Consider the following 23,748-nt stretch of genomic DNA (forward strand, 5'->3'; position numbering starts at 1 on the left):
ACTAGGGGAACAGTGAGAGAGGGGAGAGGTCTCTAATTGCCACAGGCTCTGATGAATTAGGTGAGCCGTGCTGCCGTTGCTTTCATTTATTTAGCGGTATCGGAGGCGTACATATTTGGCCACTGGTGAGCTGGGCTCAGGGTGCAGCTAAAATCCCCGACAGCGGTAAAAGGGACTCCGAGCACCTCTCATGGGTATGCCTTTAAGCATACCCACGAACAATTGAGTGTGTCAGCACACTTACCAGCCACTTGTTTTATTCAAACTCCCCTTGGTATTGCCGGTATAAAACGCATGGGGCCAGACGACTTCATACAAAGTCATGCTATGACCCCTCTGGAAGAGCCTCTTGCAAGCCATGCATGTAACTTCCTCTTCCTGCTTCCTTCACTTGTTCAATGGCCATGCGTGTCACTTCCTCTTCCTGCTTCATTCAGTGATGCACTTCTCTAATGGAGAGGATTACTCCTCTGGACAGGGGTGACCCAGAAGTTATAACACAGCCAAGATGGCGGCCGCAATTTTTAAACTGAAATATAACAAAAACTGGTGTGGAAAGCTGATTCAAATGACAGAGAAGAGCACAAGCTACAGAACGGTATGCATCTTTAAGGGCCTGTTTCCACTACACGCAGATTCTGCATGCAGAAAACTGACTCCAATGAATGTCTATGGGCCTGTTTCCACTGAACGCGATTTTTCTGATGCAGATTTCCCATAGGCATTCATTGGAGTCAGTTTTCTGCATGCAGAATCTGCGTGTAGTGGAAACAGGCCCTTAAGGAATACTTAAGTCAAAATCAAAAAATGGCTTTTACTCACCTGAGGCATCCCTCAGCCCCCTGAAGCTGTATGGTGCCCTCGCAGCCTCGATCCGATCGTCCTGTCCCCGCCGGCGGCTACTTCCAGGTTCAGCGACAGAGCATAGAGGGTGATATAGCGGCTGGGAACGCGGAGAATCACTCGCGTTCCCAGCCTGTCGGCGGCTGTCGCTGATCCCGGAAGTAGCCGCCGGCGGGGACAGAAGGATTGGATCGAGGCTGCGAGGGCACCATCCAGCTTCAGGGGGCTGAGGGATGCCCCAAGTGAGTAAAAGTCATTTTTTTGATTTTGACTTAAGTATTCCTTTAAGTACTTTGCAATACTGGTTAAAGTCCCTGTAAATACTATTCGGGGTCTGGCGATCACCGGATACCAAAATGACCCTCGCACTGGGCACATAGCGCTATGGCTGCGTCCAGCTTCGACACGGGGACAATACAGGGAGTCCCTCATATCGGAGGTTGGCGGTTCATATCGGCGGGCGTTTGTAAGTCAGGGAGTATTTCCCTGTATTTAGTATATAAGATGCAGTGACGTTTTCTCCCCATTTTTGGGGGAGAAAGTGCGTCTTATTTGCCGAAAAATACTATAAGTGCTGTATTTCAGAATAAAAAAAAAAAAAAAAGCATAAATAACCCCACAGGGCAAACCAACGCCCAGGAAGACATGTCTAGTATGCAAGTCTTAACAAGTCACGTTTAGATGCCTCAAGATCCACATGGGACGCTGTCTATGCAAACACCATCTGTTCAGGGCTTGACCCAATGGATTTTGGCCCTGTTCTCTTCATTGTAAGCCAACTTTCCATCAAGGCCTCCCTGGACTGCAGCGCTGCAGCAGTTCCGTTAGTCTGGTCCACTGCTGCTTTGCTCCATCGATCTCTCCTCTATAGAGGAAGCCTATGGCGGCTCCCCCGGTGAATAACTAAGGCCTGTGTGTGATCTCAGCAAATGTTCCCATTTTATGTTCCATGTGTTCAGTGTTCTGACTGGCGCTGTGTCTTCCTCCCATCTAGTCTCCTGGGTATTTGGCACAGCTCCTGCGCACACCAGCTGTGTTGGTTCACTCTGTAAGCGCCTGCACATACCAGTCTGGTAGAATCAGGTAGGCTGGATCAGTTTCAACAGTGAATGTGATGTCTGAGCCTGGTTCCCAGGAGAAGAGATAAACCACTCTGTAGAAAGTATAAAAAAAAACAAAAAACCCTGTATTCAACATTGCTTGACATCTATAGGTAAAACAGATGATAGTTACAGGGCAGTTACCTGGGGTCATCCCTGGTGACCACTGACTTGACGTGAGAGAGGAAGGCATTGCAGAAGTTCATGCACACAGCGGGGTCCCAACTCTGCTTGTCACCCTGCAATAAACAGACGTGTCACATGATCTCCTGAGATCTCATCACCATAGTACAGAGGACGGTATTCTCACATTTACCCGCACTAGATGAGGGATGTCTGATGTTCGGTAGTTCTGTAGCGATGAGATCTTTCCCTGCTGATCGCGGAAGCCAGCGACAATGAGCGGGATCCCGATCAGGAAGGACTGGCACCACCACTTCAGCAGTTTGTATCTGTGGGAAGGAAGAAAACACTTCTGAAGAGAGAGGGGTGTGAAAGCGGACATACTGTATTCCCTTTTAAACAATGCACATTGCCTGGCTTTGCTGCTGTTCCTCTGCCTCTAATACCCTTAGCCACAGACCCTGAAAAAGCATGCAGATCAGGTATTCTGACAAAAATAGGACTTGATTAACCACATGCTAGTTTCAGGTGTGTGATTCAGACACTACTGAGGCATAAAAGATCAGCAGGACAGCCAGGCAACTGGTATTGTTTAAAAGGAAATAAATGTGGCAGCCTCCATATCCCCTCTAGTATACTTTCAAGCCGTGTTCCCCAACCCTGTCCTCAAGGCCCACCAACACTGCATGTTTTGTGGAAATCCACACAGGTAGTTAATCAGCTCTGCTGAGACACTAATTACCCCACCTGTGAATGTTTGTGGTTTTCTGCAAAATGTGCACTGTTGGTGGGCCTTGAGGACCGGGATGGGGACCTCTGCTCTATAGGACACCTGAAATGAGAAGGATAAGGAGGTTGCCATATTTAAAGTGGACCTGCACTCTCTCAAAGGAGAGAAGAAGAACAGAGATAAATCCACCCTGTACTTGTTTATATGGAACAGCCTGTCTAATTCTCACTAAGCAATAATGTAGTGTAATCTGAGCTCCCAGCTGTCTATCGACTCTGCCGAGTTGAGAGCTAATATGTAAACATATGAGATTAACCCTTTCTGTGCTCCCAGCAAACCAGGAAGTAACTACACAGCAGCATCTCTGAGGAGCTGTATCAGCTGTAACAAGGACATTTTTTCTGTAAATGTTATTATGCTGTGTCTTATCTTTTAGAGCAGAGAGGAAGTTCTGAGTTTAGGTCTGCTTTAAACAATACCAGTTGCCTGGAAGTCCCGCTGATCTTTCTGGCATCAGTAGTGTCTGAATCACACACCTGAAACAAGCATGCAGCTTATCCTGATCTGCATGCTTGTTCAGGGCCTAAGTCAAAGTACTAAGGTGGCCGTACATCTGATGATTTTGCGGCCAACTGACCATCCGATTCCATAATTATTATTGAATCGGATGAAAATCGGTGCCACAACAAGCATGCCCGATTCATGATTTGATCGATTTCAGGCCAAAATTGGTGTAATGTTTGATCAAACATTCTGGGAAATGTAGGGCTGACGTGGTCAATCGATGCGCGGTGAAAATAGCATGCAATATGGCGACTGACGAACACAACAGAACCTCCGGCCCCCAAATGTTATATGTGCCCTCTGTGCCCGTGCATTAAAAAAAAAAAAAAACCTTACCTGATTGTTGCGTTTCCGCATTTGTTCCCCACGTGCTGCGGTCGTATAGCAGGTGGCGAGTGTGATGTCAATACAAGCGCCACCTGCTTAGCGCTCGCAGCATGTGAAGAATGAATGTGGAAGCACAGCAGATGGTTAAAGAGACACTGAAGCGAAAAAAATGATGATATATAATGAATTGGTTGTGTAGTACGGATAATTACTAGAACATTAGTAGCAAAGAAAATATTCTCATATTTTCATTTTCATTTATATAGTGTTTTTTTTATAACATTGCATCATTCTCTAATATTTTCAGTTTACACACTACCCAGCATTCTAAATGATTTTACAGAGCAGCCCAGTGAACTTTTGAACTGTCCTCTGCAGAGAAAAATAAAATACAATGACTGACAGTTGAGATAACAAGCTTCAGAAGGCAGAGCTCTCTGGGACTTTGAAAGTCGTGGAGCTCAATGGCTCTTTTGCATGGATAACAACTGGATTTTCTTAACTCTTCCTGTACTGGAAACAATATTAGACTTATGCCTCTGCTCCTTATGTTTTATTTCTTAGCTTTACTACACAAACAAATCATCATAATTTTTTTTTCCGCTTCAGTGTCTTAAGTATTTTCATGCACGTGCACATATAATATTTGGGGGGACAGCAGCCAGGGGAAGGCAAGGCAGTGTCACAAGGCCGATCATACCCCTTCCCCGAGGCAGTCATACCCTTTCCATGACATGCCCATTATTACACTGTCTCTGCTTTCTTCTGGTCCTTTGGATTCCCCTCTCCATCTCTGCTGGCCTAGTCAAAGGAAAAATCTGACGGCAGGAAGAGGACAGTTTGGTACAGCTTCCTGTTGGAGCAGTCACGTGATGCGGCTCCAAGGAACAGTAAAAGTAAGTTTTACCAACCATTTAATTGTTCCACATACTCATACAGATGGATTATGGTAAGGGTGTGTTTCCACTAACGCGAATTCGCATGTGTTCCCCGCATGCAAATTTGCATAACCAATAAAAGTAAATGAGCCTGTGTCCACTTGTCAGGAAAACAGAGTGTTTTCTTGTGCAGGAAAAATCTGCACAGCAGAGCCTTCCGAATTCGGACACCGCACATACCGCATGCGATTCGCATACAATGTATTTAATAGGGAATTCACATGGCAGTTTTGTATGCGAATTCGCATACGATTTCGCATGAAATCAATGAAAAAGCACACAGGCACAGACATGGTTAAATTCGCACACAGCATCATCCTTGCGAAATCGTATGCGAATTTGCGGTAAAATTTGCATACAACCGCATGCAATTCCGCTCCTGCATGCGAATTTGTCTGCGGGGAAAACCGCAACGATTCCGCACCGCACTAGTGGAAACGCACCCTAAGTGTTCAGTAGGGATGCCAACTGCTCTGTCTGCCTAGGAATGTAGAACTCTGCATAGGAACTGCAACCATAAACAATACAGCAAGCAACTAAGAACCTTTGTAAAAATTAACTTCGGTAAAAGGATTAGGAATACACTAAATGTTATACAATTATACACTAAACATGTGGCCTGGTTTAGGAGCGCTGCCAATTCTTCCCTGTTGTCTAAAGAAATGTGTAAACCATTGTATGGCCAGCTGTGCCCAGGTTCACACTATATTTGTTTGGTAACTAGAGTTTAGGGTCTCTTATATGCAGTATGACCTCATCGCAGTGAAAGGGTCCAGTACGGAACACTCTGCATGCAAACTGTTTTGGAAGCTAACATCCTGCATTTCAGTGCATCTGTTTTGAATGCAAGACATGTATCCTGCCTATAAATTAGGCTCCGCAGATCTAGGCTGCTAGTCATTCAGATGCAGCCTGTCTTGGGAAGCGCTGCCACCACTCCCCGCTGTATAAACTATACACTAATAACACAGAAGGAAAATAAACATGGTTTCCCCCTTTAAGGTTACGTTACCTGTTGAAGCTGCGCTGTTGGTGGGGGTTCCGTATCTGGACACTTGACTTCAGCTCCACGTAACCGGAAGGGGGAGCAGGATTAGAAGCAGAGGGGTCAGAGCAGTCCACCTCTCCTGACAGCAGGAAAGAATGAGAAGCCAGCCGCCCCAGGAGAACGCTGCAAAATGCCTCATTGGTGTTCACCACTTCTGATGGGTGGGGGGTGCCGTCAGGAGAGTCTGGAAAACAAGGGCTGGACTTAGGGCAAGGCTACAGGAAGCCTAGGTGTCACCAGATAATGCAGGTACAACATTACACTTCATCTGCCATATGCCTGCCCGTATGCCCATGTTGTTAAGATCCTATTGTAATATGCCACTATCCATCTTCGTGTTGATAATTCTGCATAATTTTGTATCATCTGCAAAGATGGCTACATTACTCCGTACTCCATTTACTAAATCATTAATAAATAGGTAATCAGGCAGCAGCTTACACAGGAAGCATAGGCCTCACTGGCTGGTGCTTTTGAGGTAGTCAACGTGATCATAGAGTAGTGTGCAGACTCACAATATTTGTCCTCAACACCTGCACTGGCGAGTGTGCTGGGGTAATAAATATAATACTAAAAAGGGAGAGGACAGAAACCCTTTACAAAAGCACCACTCAAGACAAAAATATCAATTTAGAAAAGTCATAACTTTATTTCATAGATATCCAACATACCAACACAGCACAAACAGTTTAAAATCATCTAAAAAACACACTAATATCAATAATGACACAGCCAGAGTGTAATATGATCATGTAAACCTGCAAGATATAATAATCATCATTAAAGGGGCACTACAGCGAAAAACTGTAAATATTTAAAATATTACAAACATATACAAATAAGAAGTACATTTTTTCCAGAGTAAAATAAGCCATAAATTACTTTTCTCCTATGTTGCAGTCACTTGCAGTAGGCAGTCGAAATCTGACAGAAGCGACAGGTTTTAGACTAGTCCATCTCTTTATAGGGGATTCTTAGGGATATATTTATTTTCAAAAGCACTTAGTGAATGGCAGTTACTCTGTCCAACTGCCCAAAAAAAAACTGTGTAGGGAGCAGGGAAGCTGGCCAGCATCTTTGTATAAATCCTTTTTAGGGAATATCTTTATAAAGAATAAAAGCCTTGCTGAGAATCCCCTGTGAAGAGATGGACTAGTCCAAAACCTGTCGCTTCTGTCAGATTTCTACTGCCTACTGTAAGTGACAGCAACATATGAGAAAAGTAATTTATTGCTCATTTTACTCTGGAATAAACGTACTTCTTATTTGTCTATGTTTGCACATATTTTAAAATTTTTTGCCAGTAGTGCCCCTTTCATAATATTATTATTATTATTTTTATTTATTGTATTTATAAAGCGCCAACATATTACGCAGCGCTGAATACAACCTTTATCCTAGGTAATGATGTATCCCATGAGGGGTTCAGATAATGAGCCCCATCATGTGTGAACCCGGGTTTAGTATGTATCTGTGCAAAAGAGCTATAAAGTGACTGTAAATAACAAGTACAAATTGATAAATCACTCACTTAAACATGAAAACATCAATCAACAATAAGTTATGTGCTCCAAAACCATGGATGTGCAAAAGGTGTATATAAATATAAATAAATATTAAAGTGCAAAAGCGCTATCAAAACTGTCATTTACATCGTAGTAGGTCTAGTGAGAAAAGTCAGGAGCAGCCCATATAGACGGTGCAAAACAAAGGAGAAACTTAGCCGAGTAGTAAAGTGCAGGAAATTGGCTAGGTCAGAAGGAGGATCCCCTCAAAATAGGTCCCACATGCTCCGCTGGCGTAACTCCGCTTTGAAAGGAGAGGAAGATAGCCGGCTGGAAGGAGGAAGTGCGTGGTAGTGAGTCGTGGAACGCGTCCCATGTGATACACATAGAAGCGCCGGACATCTGGGTAATTAACCCCGTCTCCCATGCACACACCTGAGGCAATTAAGCCTCATTAGAATCACAAATTCAGCTACTTATCTACTCGTGAGTCCATCACTGTAGGCCACAGTTAAAGAGACTCTGTAACAAAAAAAAAAAAAAAAAAAAAAAAAAAAAAAAAGGGTCCCCTGGGGGGTACTCACCTCGGGAGGGGGAAGCCTCAGGGTCCCAATGAGGTTTCCCCCTCCCCTGTAGCTGCAGGCAGTCCAGCGCTGGCTCCCCCGAAGTGTCCCCGGAATCCTCCCTCGACAAGCCTGACAAGCTAGATTTATTTACCTCTCCTGGCTCCAGCGGGGGCGCTGTTGCGGCAAACCGTACGGAGATAGGCGGAAATACCCGATCTCCGTCGGGTCTTCTCTATTATGCAGGCGCAGGAGACTTGCGCCTGCGCAGTCGAGCGGGCCGACAGCGATCGGCTATTTCCGCCTATCTCAGAGCCGATACTTCGCCTGCGTTGGAGCCGGGAAGGTACATATTTACATCCCTGCTGTTTGGAGGGGCACAGCGAGACCACAGTGGGACACAGGAGGACGGGGGAAGCCTCGATCGGCTCCGGAGGCTTCCCCAACCGAAGGTAAGTACCCCCCAGGGGAACTTTTTCTAGTTACAGAGTTTCTTTAAGAGTTCCTATCAATGTAGACATAGCTAGAGGGTTCATCATTTTTACAGGAATTTAATAGAATATCGATACTCAGCTCCTGCGCTCCCTTGTAAAATTTTATTCATGATTGATTCTATGTAAATAAACCAGTTTCTTGATTGGAAGCAGCCTAATTCTGCATGTGAACTGATTGCCCGTACAATTCTATGGGGCTGTTCACATCGCTGCGTTATTCTAAAGCTGAATACTCACCACCTGATGGGGGAAGATGGATCCAGCGACGTCCCCCGAGGACAAATGTTCCACACATCGGCACGCAATGGGAAGTCGAGCGATTACGGTACTTTCCATGGAGTTGTCGGGGGTCTTAAAAGCGGGATTGTGAGCTGCAAAATCAAATTCCATTTAAACACTGCACTGTGTTTATAATGCTGCCAAGAATCTCACCCTGCAGTGCAAGCTCTCCAATCTATTCAGAAATCTCTCTGCTGCAATTATCTTATCTCAGTATAACAAGCTCTATTCTCTGCCATCGCCAAGCAGAGGGAGAGAGGGAAGCTTGTCATCTCCCCTCCCACATTCCTGCTTCTCATTGATTGGGCTGAGCACACTGCAGTGTGACAGGCTTGGCTGAAATCTGATCCAGTGCTCACACTGGTTATAAAGCAAGCCAGAATGACACAGCAGATGGGAGGAGAACTAAGGGAAGAAAGGACATCAGGATTTAGCTTCAGACTATGGGAAAAAGACATGGAGACTGCCAGGAACAGAATTATCTTCATTTACTATATAAAATCAACTGTAATCAAAATGTGGACAGTACAATACATGTGTTATGTAAGTAGATCAAGGATTTATCAACTTATACAGTATATGGCCTCAATTCACTAAGCTTATCTCCTGTCTTTAATAACATTTCTAGAGTTGTTACCATGGTGATAAGGCATGTAGTATTCAGGAAACATTTTACCTCAGGCAAACCTAAAGTTAACTCTTCTGTCTTTAAGTTAACTCTCCAATCCTTAAAATAACTCCAGAGTTAAAGACAGGCTGTTAATTAACTGCATGTGAAAATAACTACAGAGGAGGTAACGTAAGGAATGAAGAGATAAGATAACCCTCTCACTGTGTGGAGGTAAGTTTTCTCTTGCCTTATTATCTCCAGCGTGATCTTAGTGAATTGATGCCTATGGCGTCAATTCACCAGAGAGGATTTACTAAGAGAAAAAAGGTAGGTAGTTTATCTCATAAGGTATTTTAACACTCTGGAGTCAATTCAACAGTGTGAGAGGACAGAGAAAAGTGTTCGATAGCAGGGGATAATGGAGAGATATGCATGAGGAAAGTGTGAGAAAGCAGAGAGTTAGGTAATCGGTATTAATGATTTACATGGGATACTTTTCCTCTCTGTAAGCTTTAAAGTGAAGAATTGTGGGTAGGAGGCGGAGTTTTAACACTACCTGACCAGAGTATTCCCGCCTTTTACTGCCGGATCATATCATAAATCATATCACGAGTGAGTCTGAACTTCTTCACCACCTCTGTCTCAGTAAAATTATCAAGAACTGTTCTCTCACGAAAAATACGAGGGGCGATTAAACAGACCCTCCTCCTGCGCCTTCGTCTCCTCATAATAGAAGCAAGCTCTAAGGTCTAGTGCACACCAGAGCGGTTCGGCTGCGTTTTGCGATCCGCTTGCGGCTGCGGATGCGCTTGGGTAATGTATTTCAATGGGCTGGTGCACACCAGAGCGGGAGGCGTTTTGCAGAAACGCATACTCCCGGGCTGCTGCAGATTTTGGATTGCGGAGGCGTTTCTGCCTCAATGTTAAGTATAGGAAAAACGCAAACCACTCTGAGAAACGGCACTTCAGAGCGGTTTGCCAGGCAATTTTTGTTACAGTAGCTGTTCAGTGACAGCTTTACTGTAACAATACATGAAATCTACTACACCAAAAACGCTTCACAAAACCGCAAAATGCTAGCTGAAACGCTACAGAAAAATAAGAAAAAGCGTTTCAAAATCTGCTAGCATTTTGCAGGTCTGCTAGCAGTTTTTGGTGTGCACCAGGCCTAACAGAGTAAGCTCAAAAGGCTCCATCTTCCACAGCAGCAGCTGCTGTGTGAAAACCACGATATCTCCAGGTTCATTCAGGGGTTAAAGAGATGAAAAAATAATGAATGGCCACACCCCTTTTCTTCCCTGGTGAATTGTGATTTGGAGAAAAACTAACTATCACTTATTTATCTCATACTTATCTCACATTTATCTCTTGCATTTCTCTCTGTCGATATTTTCCCCTATACTTCTGGAGAATTGCTATTTGGAGATATCACAGGAGGTAAATTACCTCCCAAGAGATAAATAGGTTGGTAACCTCTGGTGAATTGACGCCATTGATTAAGGTGTAGAGATAAGTTTTCACAGTGAGAGAGTTATCTCTTCAGTCCATAAGTTACCTCCTCTGTAGTTATTTTCATATGCAGTTCTGGAGATATTTTAAAGATTGAAGCGTTAGAGATCGCACCTTAACTTAAAGACAGAAGAGTTAACTTTAGGTTTGCCTGAGGTAAATTGTTTCCTGAATACTACATGCCTTATCACCATGGTGATAACTCTAGAAACGTTATTAAAGACAGGAGTTAAGTTTAGTGAATTGAGGCCATAGTGTGGCTGACCCTCATGCTTTAAAATTCGATCCACCGTGACAGACATTATCGCTGTATGACGCTAAATGACATTTACATAATTTTGCACCTGTACCCATGTCGCGAGAACGCAGAAACGATCGCTCGCCGCTCAAAGTATTGCCGGTCGTCAGGTAAATTGCTTAGTGGGTACGGACCTTAACTCCTTAATACAGCACGTTTCTGGATAACGCATACAGATAGGTGCAAATTTCATAGAAAGTGACTAGGTTTTGCATTATAGTGTGTGTTATAATACATGCAGCATCCATTGCAGGTCATACATCATATCACGTAGGTTATGCAACACGCACAGTGTGAATCCAGCCTTAAACATATCATCTAGCTTACTCGTGCTTTTGACAATGAAGCAAGGCGTATAGGTAAATCACATAAAAACCTATGGAACAAACTGTTAACAGACAGGAGACACATACCGGCACACAGGAAGCTCTCAAACTTGTAGCCGGAGTACATGAGCTTCTCCTGCTCCACGGTCCTCCCCTTCCTCTTCTTGTAGGCAGCTTCCGTTTCCCTCTCACTGATGTACAGAGTGCCCCGGAACAGAGTGATCGCCAGGATCCAGCCCTCCTGTGTCTCATATGGCGAACACAGAATCTTAGTCAGGTGACCACGCCAGGTGACAAAATCCCGATCCACCGGCCTGAAGACCACAGGAAAAAAATATTAAATGTTAAAGCCCCATTCAAGGGAAAAAATAAATTTCAGTTTATAATAGTGTAGGACAGGGCTAGAAAATGTGAGAGTTTTTTGTGCTCCCCATGTCCAATAGAGATTTTCCTTCACTCCTTGTCCCTGTGACCTCCACGGAGCTGTGTAGCTTTAGTAAGAAAACTCATGGTACCAAGCCAGGAAAACTGATCAGGGAATGTAACTTTTCCCCACTCTACAAAAAAAGAAATAGTTTTTTTTTTGTTGAGGTCTACATCCCTACTAGAGAGGTTTTCCAAACTCCCATATTGGACAGAAGGGTGTTGTGGAGGCGCCCAAAATATATGGGTGTTAAAATATAACTTGTAAGAATGCCTTAGCAGCATAAAGAGTAAAATGTAGGCGTCTACACTCTACTCCTTATGCTGCTAAGGCTACACTCTACTCCTTATGCTGCTAAGGCTACACTCTACTCCTTATGCTGCTAAGGCTACACTCTACTCCTTATGCTGCTAAGGCTACACTCTACTCCTTATGCTGCTAAGGCTACACTCTACTCCTTATGCTGCTAAGGCTACACTCTACTCCTTATGCTGCTAAGGCTACACTCTACTCCTTATGCTGCTAAGGCTACACTCTACTCCTTATGCTGCTAAGGCTACACTCTACTCCTTATGCTGCTAAGGCTACACTCTACTCCTTATGCTGCTAAGGCTACACTCTACTCCTTATGCTGCTAAGGCTACACTCTACTCCTTATGCTGCTAAGGCTACACTCTACTCCTTATGCTGCTAAGGCTACACTCTACTCCTTATGCTGCTAAGGCTACACTCTACTCCTTATGCTGCTAAGGCTACACTCTACTCCTTATGCTGCTAAGGCTACACTCTACTCCTTATGCTGCTAAGGCTACACTCTACTCCTTATGCTGCTAAGGCTACACTCTACTCCTTATGCTGCTAAGGCTACACTCTACTCCTTATGCTGCTAAGGCTACACTCTACTCCTTATTCTGCTAAGGCAGTTTTTGTATTGACCTGAGGAAGTGGGGCCATGACCGCTGAAACGCATTGTCAATTTTTTTGATAAAATATTTTTCCAGATGAACTGGTGTCTGTATCTTCTGGAGAGGTAAGCGATTACCTCTAATTTACAAGTCCTGTTTTAAAGTTTTAACACCCATATATTTTGGGTGCCTCCACCCCACCCTTCTATCAGTCAGACCTCCTTTGGAGGTAATAGCTTTACAGTTTTCTGGAAGGTGTATTGAGCTACAGGAGAGTGACCATCCAGTATCCGGCAGGACCTGGCGCACCGAGGGAGGAGGTTTAAATCCCAGCAGGCTTAAACAATGGTTGCAGAAACTGCAACCCGCCTTGGTGAGTATATAATCCTATATTCTTTTGTCCTCTTATACCCAATGATACTGCACCATTGGGATCTTGGCCTCTCTCTAATTCACATTTAGATGCTCTTGGTCCCTACAAGAACATAAGACAGCAATAACACGTCCCTAAGAGGTTCTTCCAACCGCTTACTACACTATTCAAATCTAACAGAAAAACAAACCTTTCCTGGCACTATGTTTCAAGCAAAACTCCTGTCACTTTTTATAAATATAGATGAATATTTTTTTATAAAGTCCACCTTTTACCAGTTCCTTTGACTAGTCTCCTGTTCTCCTTTATCCATGTCAGAAGGTGAAGAAGACCTTCCTTCTCATCCTCATCCCTCTGAACATAGCGATCCTCAAACCCATCCATCAGGTCCCATCGGAGGGAGGCGCCATCCTTATCCACTCCTGCAGGGGGGCGGTAATAGCGCAGGCGTCTGGCATCGCCATGGTAGCAGCGCTTCTCATCCAGAGAGAAGGAGCCGACCTCTGAGGGCAGCCGGTAGAAGGGGAAGGCGCTCTGGTAGAGAGATGGGTCGGTTCTCATTGCCGATGGGGCTGCATGAGGGAACTTTGGCTGGAGGGTGGGAGAAAGATCTTCATCACAGCTTCTTTTCGGTGCTCTAACTGAAATGAAAAAGAGAAACTATTATGCAAGTTCACAACTTAGGTCAATATCCAGTAAAAAAAAAAAAAAAAAAAAAAGTTTAATATTAAAAACAAATCATATGAGATTTTTTTTTATTCAGCAAAACTGCCTAAGACAATAAAGTTGTGTTTTAACTTCAATGGCAATTAACCCTTTAGCAGCCAATTTATTTAGAGGCTTGCCAGTGCTCCAGTCCAATTTCTTTTAGCTTATTTTTTTTAATTATTTGTTACATTTCCAGACTTATAATTAGTACTGCTGTAATGTGTATTTACCAGGGCTGTGGAGTCGGAGTCATGGAGTCGGAGTCGTGCAATTTTGGGTGCCTGGAGTCGGAAAAAAATGCACCGACTCCGACTCCTAATGAATTTGTAACTGTAATTAAAATAGAAAATATGATAAAATGTTCTATTTCTCAGATAAAAGTCATTAAAAATAATGTGTATATACAGAATATATACAGTAATAGCTGTGCTTAGTCCACAAAAATGAAATAAACCAATCAAAATTAGTTACTTGTGCTGCTTCAATAAAGCAGTCCCCGTATTTTTAAGGTCAGATATACATATCTGATTGTGACTGTATATATGATGTGCACACAGGAATCTCATATATACTAAATAACGTCTATGCTGTAAGAATAAAGCCTGATGTGTAGCCGTGTCACTAATAGAGATGGTCAATGAGATGGAAATAATTCTGCATCGATGTTGATTTATGCAAATGTATGCACTCCCTTTGCTGATGAAATCAAATAATTTGATATGTTGTTAAAATTTGGTTTGGTGACTACAAATTAAAGGGTACCTGAGACAGATGAAAAGTAAAGTTTTATACATACCTGGGGCTTCCTCCAGCCCCCTTCAGGCTAATCAGTCCCTCGCTGTCCTCCACCACCCGGATCTTCTGCTATGAGTCCTGGTAATTCAGCCAGTCAGCGCTTTCCGGCCGCATGCCGCTCCCACAGCCAGGAACATTCTGCACCTGCGCAATAGTGCTGCACAGGTGTAGTATGCTCCTGGCGGCGGAGTGTGTGCATGCGCACTACGCCCGACTGGCTCAAGTACCTGGACTCATAGCAGAAGATCCAGGTGGTGGAGGAGGACAACGAGGGACTGATTATCCTGAAGGCGGCTGGAGGAAGCCCCAGGTATGTATAAAACTTTAATTTCATCTGTCTCAGGTTTACTTTGTTACACAGTAGTACTATACTCTACATATGCACTCCCCACAGAGCTGCAGGGAATCCACTGAGAATGTTGTGCACATTGAACACAGAGGTGTTGTCTATCACCAATAAACCTTGTTCAGATTGTGCATGAAGAATGTGTAATAGAGGAAGAATCTCCTCATTCCCCTGCAAAGTACCTGCACATCATTCTTACATGTACCCACACTTACATTGCCTAGGGCCTGATAGATGGTCTTTGTTCCGGTTTCTACCTTTTATAAGTACTCTTACCAAGGACTAGTTTTAGTCTAAAGGAAATAAATATAGTAGTCTACATATCCTTCTCACTTCAGTTGTCTTGTAAAATTCCTAAGCGTTGGCAGTTAAGAGACGAATTTCATGTTACATACTTTTAATCAACAAAATTGTAATATGCAAATTAGAGGAGTCGGAGTCGAGGAGTCGGAGTCGGTGGAATCCTAAACTGAGGAGTCGGAGTCGGTGGATTTTTGCACCGACTCCACAGCCCTGGTATTTACGCCCGCTTGTCACGGGGAAAGAAGGGAGGGGGACATCGTTCAGTGCCAGACAATAACAGAGGACTTCTGATTTTAGTTTCTATATTTTATGCTAGCAGAGAGACATCAAGACATTCCAAGAGTTTACAGCACAAGGAGTTCTGCCCACTGAGGTCAAACGAGATAACTCTATTGAAGCTGCTAATTAAAGCCATGGGTCCAACAATTACAAGGGAGAACTGGAGAAGGACTGTTGATGCACTTAGGGCTCCTGCAGTGGCATGGCGTTTGTTAGCGCTTAGTACTGGAGGCAGACAGGCAGCCCCCCCATCGGAGTCACATCTAAGCATAGCCGTGCTCAGACGCAACATGTCATGGTTCTCTGCCGCCGGGTAATGCCACTGTGTGTCAAGTGCTTACATGCGTGGTGTTATAAACGCTGCTATTCAGTTGCATTTTAACTGCACCTGAATGGCGCACATGGACGGCAGACGGGATGCTGAACTATCCGACAAGCACACAGTTCAGCCGTCCATCTAAAAGGAGGCCTATGGATGGCTGGATAGCATACTGTTTAAAGACACAAGGTTTGAAACGGGAAAACAGAGTTCAAATGGCCTGTTCAGTAAGGAGTCCTTGGGCAAGAGTCAACAACACTACAGGGTGGCCTATTGAGCGCGCCCCTAGTTGCTGCCGCTCTCAACTAATTTGGTTGAAAAAAAAACACCACATCAGTCCATCATGTTTTATCAGGAAAGAGTACATAAAAATTTGGCAAAATTTCTGTCCTGCATGCTTACATTTTCCATTTGATCCAGGGGAAGACAAAAAACAAAAACAAATCCAAGGCTTGGCCAATTATCCCTAAAAGGAAAAAAAAATTCTTCCAGACACAAGGTAGCAGTCAGATAACATCTTTAGATTGTTAACATTATTATTACATCTACACAGCACAGCGGGGTTATGCTTGGGACTGCGGAAAGCCGCGGTGTAGAATCTACATCACATCAGAGTTAGAGCTAGGCAGATGCGTCGCAGATTCTAAGTTCCGCAGTCCCGAGCATGTTAAACTATGACTGGTAGTTTTCACATACTACTTCGATAGCGTTATCTTGTTTGAGATAAATGTACAATAGAATTCATTGAGCTGTAAATTCTTGGAATGCTTTGATGTCTCTCTGCTATCAGAAAATACAGAAATTGAAAGAGGTCCTCTGTTATTGTCTCACACTACCTCCTAGTGACAAGTGGCCATAAATACTCATTACAGCAGTACTAATTATAAGCAAGGAAATAAAACAAATAAATAAAATAAAAAAAAGTGCTAAAAGAAATTGGCTGCTGACATGCTTTATCACCAGTCAAAGAAATGGAACTATAGATTAGGAATGAAATCTAAAAACCTATTATTGCATTGCATTGTTTTAATTAGGCCCTGCAACTGCTGTTGCAAAAGTTGTCTGGGAAACAAACCAGAGATTTGAGAGGGGCTTTCAGGAACCTGAAAACCAGCAGTTAGGAAAGGAGAGGAAATAGTACAGATGATTTATGTACTACGCACAGTTGTGATTTCAGGGCACCAAAACAATAATTTGGGTCTGTTTTCTATGTCAAAAGTATGCCCCATCTGCCATACGCAGGAGAGGAAGGCAGCAAAAGTGGAAAACTCCAGAAGGGCTGGTTCAGATGGCCAACTGCCGGCGGCTCGTTTCGCCATGGCCAAACGCTTTCCTGCTACTGCGCAATTAGTCATCACATTTTGGGCGGAGAAAACCCCAAAAACACCAAAGAAGGCTCAGCAAAACTTGTTCAAATGCTACAGAGAGGATCATCAGGTCACCCCTGCCAACGCTGGACCTCCTCCACACATCTAGACTGAGGTCCAGGGCCAACAGGATCACGCATGACCCTCCCATCACGACAGTTGCTTCTGCAACTTTCTCCCCTCGGGCCGCCATTAGGGCTCGTTCACATCTAGGGCGTTTTCTGCCTTTTTTCAAGCACAGGTGATTTTGAAAATCGCCCTCAAAACGCTTGTGCAATTATTCCCTATGAGAGAGTTCACAGCTGAGCGATTCGTTTCCGCTTCGCTCAGCAAACCGCTGCCTGAACCATTTTTGAGGCGTTTTGCCTCAATGAAAGGTATAGGGAAATCGCAAAGTGCTTGAAAAAACGCTTTGTATAGTGATTTCCCAGGCGCTTTTAAGAATAAATACATTGGGATCTATTCACAAAGATGAAAAAACACCGCAAAATATTATGAAAAATTTCCGCCAGCGGTAAACTCCGCATTTTTTCCACATTTACTAATATTTTCCGCATGTTTTCCGCATGCGGGAAAAAAAAGACGCGTAATCAGCCATTAAACGTGTGGAAAACATGCGGTAAAAAGGTTGCATGAAAAAGCGTTTAAAAAAAAAAAAAAAATGTCAAAGTCCAGCAAGCACAGCCCTTAAAGGGAAGGTTCAGGGAGGGTGGGTAAAAAATAAAAATCAATTTCCACTTACCTGGGGCTTCCTCCAGCCCGTGGCAGGCAGGAGGTGCCCTCGCCGCCGCTCCACAGGCTCCCGGTGGTCTCCGGTGGCCGACCCGACCTGGCCAGGCCGGCTGCCAGGTCGGGCTCTTCTGCGCTCCAAGGCCCGGAACTTCTGCGTCCCACGCCGGCGCTCTGACGTCATCGGACGTCCTCCGGGCTCTACTGCGCAGGAGCAGAACTACTGCGCATGCGCAGTAGAGCCCGGAGGACGTCCGATGACGTCAGCGCGCCGGCGTGGGACGCAGAAGTTCCGGGCCTTGGAGCGCAGAAGAGCCCGACCTGGCAGCCGGCCTGGCCAGGTCGGGTCGGCCACCGAAGACCACCGGGAGCCTGTGGAGCAGCGGCGAGGGCACCTCCTGCCTGCCATGGGCTGGAGGAAGCCCCAGGTAAGTGGAAATTGATTTTTATTTTTTTACCCACCCTCCCTGAACCTTTCCTTTAAAGGGATACTGTAGGGGGGATGGGGGGGGGGGTTGGGGGGAAATGAGTTGAAGTTACCCGGGGCTTCTAATGGTCCCCCACAGGCATCCTGTGCCCGCGCAGCCACTCACCGATGCTCCGGCCCCGCCTCCAGTTCACTTCTGGAATTTCTGACTTTAAAGTCAGAAAACCACTGCGCCTGCATTGCCGTGTCCTCGCTCCCGCTGATGGCACCAGGAGCATACTGCGTAGACCAAAGACCATACTGGACTTGTGCAATACACTCCTGGTGACATCAGCGGGAGCGAGGATGCAGCTGCGCAGGCGCAGTGGTTTTCAGACTTTAAAGTCTGAAATTCCAGAAGTGAACCAGAGGCGGGGCCGGAGCATCGGTGAGTGGCTCCGTGGGTACAGGATGTCTGCGGGGGACCATTAGAAGCCCCGGGTAAGTTCAACTCATTTTCCCCCGACCCCCCTACAGTATCCCTTTAAGCCTCCAGACTTCATTAAAGTCAATGGGATGCGGAATATATCACCTACTACTTGTAGGTGATAAAAAAAAAAAAAAAAAAAAAAGGTAAATAACGATGAATTGATGCACCTGAACAGTTTTGAGAATTGATTTTTTTTGCTGAAAATACAGACTTTTGCGGAAATTTTTTCGCATGAATCCCGCACTTTTACCTCACTTTTTCCGCATGCGGAAAAAACATGCGGAACATTTTAAGAATGTGAACTTGACGGTGTTTTGGTCGCAAACTTCCCGCACGTACTTTACCGCATGCGGGAAGTCTTGAGAATAGAGCCCATTGTATTTATTCTTTTCCAGTTCAAAGAGTTCTCTTCATGACTGACGTCAGGAAGTGAAAAAACGCAATCGCTCTGCAAAATTGCTTATAAAAGTGCTTTCCAAAAACCGCAGTGCCCACCTGAGTGCCAGGAAATCGCCCACAAAATCGTAAATCGCTGGCAACAGCGATTTTAGATGTGAGCACAGCCTTAGGCCCCGTTTACACTTAAAGTGGACCCAAATTAAAAATACAAGATTTCAGAAATAAAATCCATTTTCTAAATTATAATAATAAATAGCAGCCTTTTTTCAGCTGCATGATGACAAATATATAATATTTTACATTTAGTGGAGGAACCCCTCCCTTCCTTTCAAATTGCCGGGATTTTTCCGGCAAACTGGTGGAGTAGATGGTGTCCAGCAATGGAGGAATTGCTAATGGCTGCCCCCAGTATAACCCTAGCTATGGAAAGAGAAGGGTGAAAAGCATGCACTGAAATGTTCATAGGATTGAAGGAGTGTTTATTTATCTTTGTATGTGTCAGAGTGCTGCAACTAAATATTTTCAATTAAAAAAAATGTTTGGTTTGGGTCCGCTTTAATCACTTAGTATGCTTTTTTTTGTCTTCTCCATAGCAGTGCATTGTGAAAAAGATTTCAGTTAAAAGTGTGAAAGGTGTCATAGGAAAACATGGGCATTACTTTGAAAATCAGATGTCCTTTCAGTTATAACTGAGAACAACTTATTACGTGTAAAAGGGCCCTTCAATTTCCATCCCCCAAAAAACCCCAGGCACAGGATCACCTTCTTCCCCCAAGAAGTCCTCCTCCTTAACCCAACCCCCTTCCCCAAGAAAACCTCCCAGCCTCCCTTACTTGTGCTAGTCTACTTTAGGGGACCCAGCAGGAAACCTCATGGGGAACAGCTGTCCATTCACTGCCCCCTCTATAGCACGAAGCTTTGTGACTGGATGAATAGAGTGGGCGTAGTTTACTACAACCTATTGGAAACCAAGCAGTTGGAGAGTGTGCCGCCCACCCAATCACGTTAGCTGAATTTCTGTATGTCAGATCTCCTGCTGGGCAGGGCTGTGGAGTCGGAGTCGTGCAATTTTGGGTGCCTGGAGTCGGAGTCGGGAAAAATGCAACGACTCCGACTCCTAATGAATTTGTAACTAATTAAAATAGAAAATATGATAAAATGTTCTATTTCTCAGATAATAGTCATTAAAAATAATGTATATATACAGTAATAGCTGTGCTTAGTCCACAAAAATGAAATAAACCAATCAAAATTAGTTACTTGTGCTCCTTCAATAAAGCAGTCCCCGTATTTTTAAGGTCAGATATACATATCTGATTGTGACTGTATATATGATGTGTACACAGGAATCTCTTATATGTACTAAATAACATCTATGCTGTAAGAATAAAGCCTGATGTGTAGCTGTGTCACTAATAGAGATGGTCAACGAGATGGAAATAATTCTGCATTGATGCTGATTTATGCAAATGTATGCACTCCCTTTGCTGATGAAATGAAATAATTTGATAGGTTGTTAAAATTTGGTTTAGTGACTACAAATTAAAGGGTACCTGAGACGGATGAAAAGTAAAGTTTTATACATACCTGGGGCTTCCTCCAGCCCCCTTCAGGCTAATCAGTCCCTTGCTGTCCTCCACCACCTGGATCTTCTGCTAGGAGTCCTGGTAATTCAGCCAGTCAGCGCTGTCCGGCCGCATGCCGCTCCCACAGCCAGGAACATTCTGCACCTGCGCAATAATGCTGCACAGGTGTAGTATGCTCCTGGCGGCGGAGTGTGTGCATGCGCACTACGCCCGACTGGCTCAAGTACCTGGACTCATAGCAGAAGATCCAGGTGGTGGAGGAGGACAACGAGGGACTGATTATCCTGAAGGCGGCTGGAGGAAGCCCCAGGTATGTATAAAACTTTAATCTGTCTCAGGTTTACTTTGTTACACAGTAGTACTATACTCTACATATGCACTCCCCACAGAGCTGCAGGGAATCCACTGAGAATGCTGTGCACATTGAACACAGAGGTGTTGTCTGTTTACAATCTCCTCATTCCCCTGCAGAGTACCTGCACATCATTCTTACATGTACCCACACTTACATTGCCTAGGGCCTGATAGATGTTCTTTGTTCCGGTTTGTACCTTTTACAAGTACTCTTACCAAGGACTAGTTTTAGTCTAAAGGGAATAAATATAGTAGTCTACATATCCTTCTCACTTCAGTTGTCTTGTAAAATTCCTAAGCGTTGGCAGTTAAGAGACGAATTTCATGTTACATACTTTTAATCAACAAAATTGTAATATGCAAATTAGAGGAGTCGGAGTCGAGGAGTCGGAGTCGGTGGAATCCTAAACTGAGGAGTCGGTGGATTTTAGGACCGACTCCACAGCCCTGCTGCTGGGTCCCCTAACGTAGACTAGCGCCCCCTTTACTCGCCTTGCCAGTATCTCTGCACTACCGATACCTATGGCTTAGTGTCTATATGTCTAATATGTTCATTATACACTTAACATTGCACTTTTACGACCAATGCAGATTGTACCACAAATAATTCTGGGTGCGATAACGGTCGCACTTAATACAATATACAATACAATAACATTTCTATAGCGCTTTTCTCCCATAGGACTCAAAGCGCTTAGGCTCTCTCAGATTCAGTAATTAGTAGGATGAAGCATTCACACAACAAAAGTTATATTTCTGCAAATGCCAGACTGAACAGGTGGGTTTTCAGTCTGGATTTAAACACGTCCAGGGATGGGGCTGTCCTGATCTGTTGAGGTAAGGAGTTCCAAAACGTAGGGGCAGCATGACAGAAGGCTCTGGGACCAAAAGTTTCCAAGTGGACTCTGGGTATGACTAGATTATTAGAACCTGTGGATCTGAGAATGCGGGGATTGCTACGCAGCTGTAACATATCTTTCATGTATCCAGGGCCTAGATTATTCAGGGATTTGAATGTCAGTAGGCCGATCTTGAATAGGACCCTCCATTCTATAGGTAGCCAGTGAAGGGAATGCAGGACTGGCGTTATGTGGCAGTGACGGGGTTGGTTGGTTAGCAGTCTGGCAGCAGTATTCTGTATCCGCTGTAGGCGGTACAAGACCTTTTTTGGAAGGCCAGTGTAGAGAGCATTGCAGTAGTCCAGTCGGGATGTGATGAAGGCGTGGACTAAGGTTGGCAGATCTTCTGGGGGTATGAGGTGCTTGATTTTTGCAATGTTCTTCAGGTGAAAATAGGATGATTTCACCACAGCAGAGATTTGAGTTCTGAAGTTTAAATCCCCATCAATTAGAACTCCCAGGCTACGCACATGATCAGAGCTGTGTAGATCCGTGCCTCCTATTCCCAGTGGTGAAGACTGCAAGTTAAGTTGTTTTGTTATCATGCTCTGCCCTCCAATCAGAAGGACTTCAGTTTTGTCTGCATTTAGTTTCAGCCAGTTGTCATTCATCCATTGCTGTACGTAAGCAGGCGTTTATAGTTAGAGTTGGGTCTGTCACACCAGGCTTGAAGGAAAGATATAGTTGGGTGTCGTCTGCATAGCAGTGGTATGTCAGGCCATATTTTTGGATTAGTTTTCCCAACGGTAGCATGTAAATCGTGAAAAGCAGGGGAGAGAGGATTGAGCCATGGGGCACCCCATACTTAAGTGTTACAGGGGTGGACAGGAAGGGCCCCATAGACACTTTGTGGGTTCTGCCACTCAAGAAGGATTGGTGAATAATGCCGATTCTGAGAGCCCTAGAATGATAACGTGACCGCAAGCGCCGGCAAATACAGAAGCTGCGTGCAGCGCTTGTGCAACCAACAATAAACGGATTGTGACGAACACTCCCAATCATCTCAATACGCGACGCAGCGGATTCCGGCAGTAAACGCCGGGTACAGATGCTGACAGCCTAAACCAGGGCTTTTTCACACTGCAGGCGTTTCCATTTTTTTTCCGCCCGCGTGCGGTTTTTAAAAACGCCCCCCCCCCCGACCGCGTGGACAATAAAGGTCTATGAGAAGGTTCATATCAGCGCAGGACGTGCGCTGTGCGGCTAGCAAGGTGGTGCGTGGACCATTTTTGATTCCGCCTCCATGGAAGGTATAGGAGAAACGCAAAATGCTCACAAAATCGCTTTGTGTAGCGATTGCATTCACGGTTTTTAAGAATGAATACAGGTCAAAGAGTTCAGTTCCTGACTTGCGCCAGGGAGTAAATTACAAAACCGCTTAGAAAATACGGTTAGAAAACCGCTAAGCACAAAAACGAATCGCCCACCCAAGCGCCACGATTCGAATAAAAAGACACCTCAAAAACAGCCCAACGCAGACAGACACGCGAGCCGAATGCAATGTGAACAAGGCCTTATTCTAACTACAGTATATACTCTAACTGTACACCATATACTCTAATGACAGGTGCTCTTTACAGTCCTGCCACACATTGCAGCTGCTCACTGAGCAGAGACTGCGTCATGCACACTAACTGCTGCCCCTATTATTGCCTGGGCCAGGCTCCCACCTCCTCTGGCCTCCATTGATTGTAGAGCCCTCTGTTGTGTCTTCTATTTGTGTAGCTCACACATGATGACGTTTCATGAAAAGCCCCCGGAAGTGGAAACCTTCCTATATTTAGCATTCTTTCAAGCATGGCTATATAA

General features: G+C 44.5%; 1 protein-coding gene across 1 annotated transcript; it reads right to left on the bottom strand.

The window, feature by feature from the left end:
- Positions 1-1,106: 1,106 nt before the first annotated feature.
- On the bottom strand, positions 1,107-23,716 carry DXO (decapping exoribonuclease). Its single transcript, XM_068250330.1, has 7 exons — positions 23,610-23,716; positions 13,228-13,600; positions 11,345-11,571; positions 5,638-5,857; positions 2,260-2,395; positions 2,088-2,182; positions 1,107-1,996 (listed from the first exon to the last, which is right to left on the bottom strand). Exons 1-7 carry the CDS (start codon positions 23,623-23,625, stop codon positions 1,885-1,887), a joined length of 1,179 nt encoding a protein of 392 aa, XP_068106431.1. The 5' UTR covers positions 23,626-23,716; the 3' UTR covers positions 1,107-1,884.
- Between the last annotated feature and the right edge of the window lie 32 nt (positions 23,717-23,748).

This window comes from Hyperolius riggenbachi, chromosome 8 (genome assembly GCF_040937935.1).
Source record: "Hyperolius riggenbachi isolate aHypRig1 chromosome 8, aHypRig1.pri, whole genome shotgun sequence".
In the NCBI taxonomy this organism is placed as follows: Eukaryota; Metazoa; Chordata; class Amphibia; order Anura; family Hyperoliidae; genus Hyperolius; species Hyperolius riggenbachi.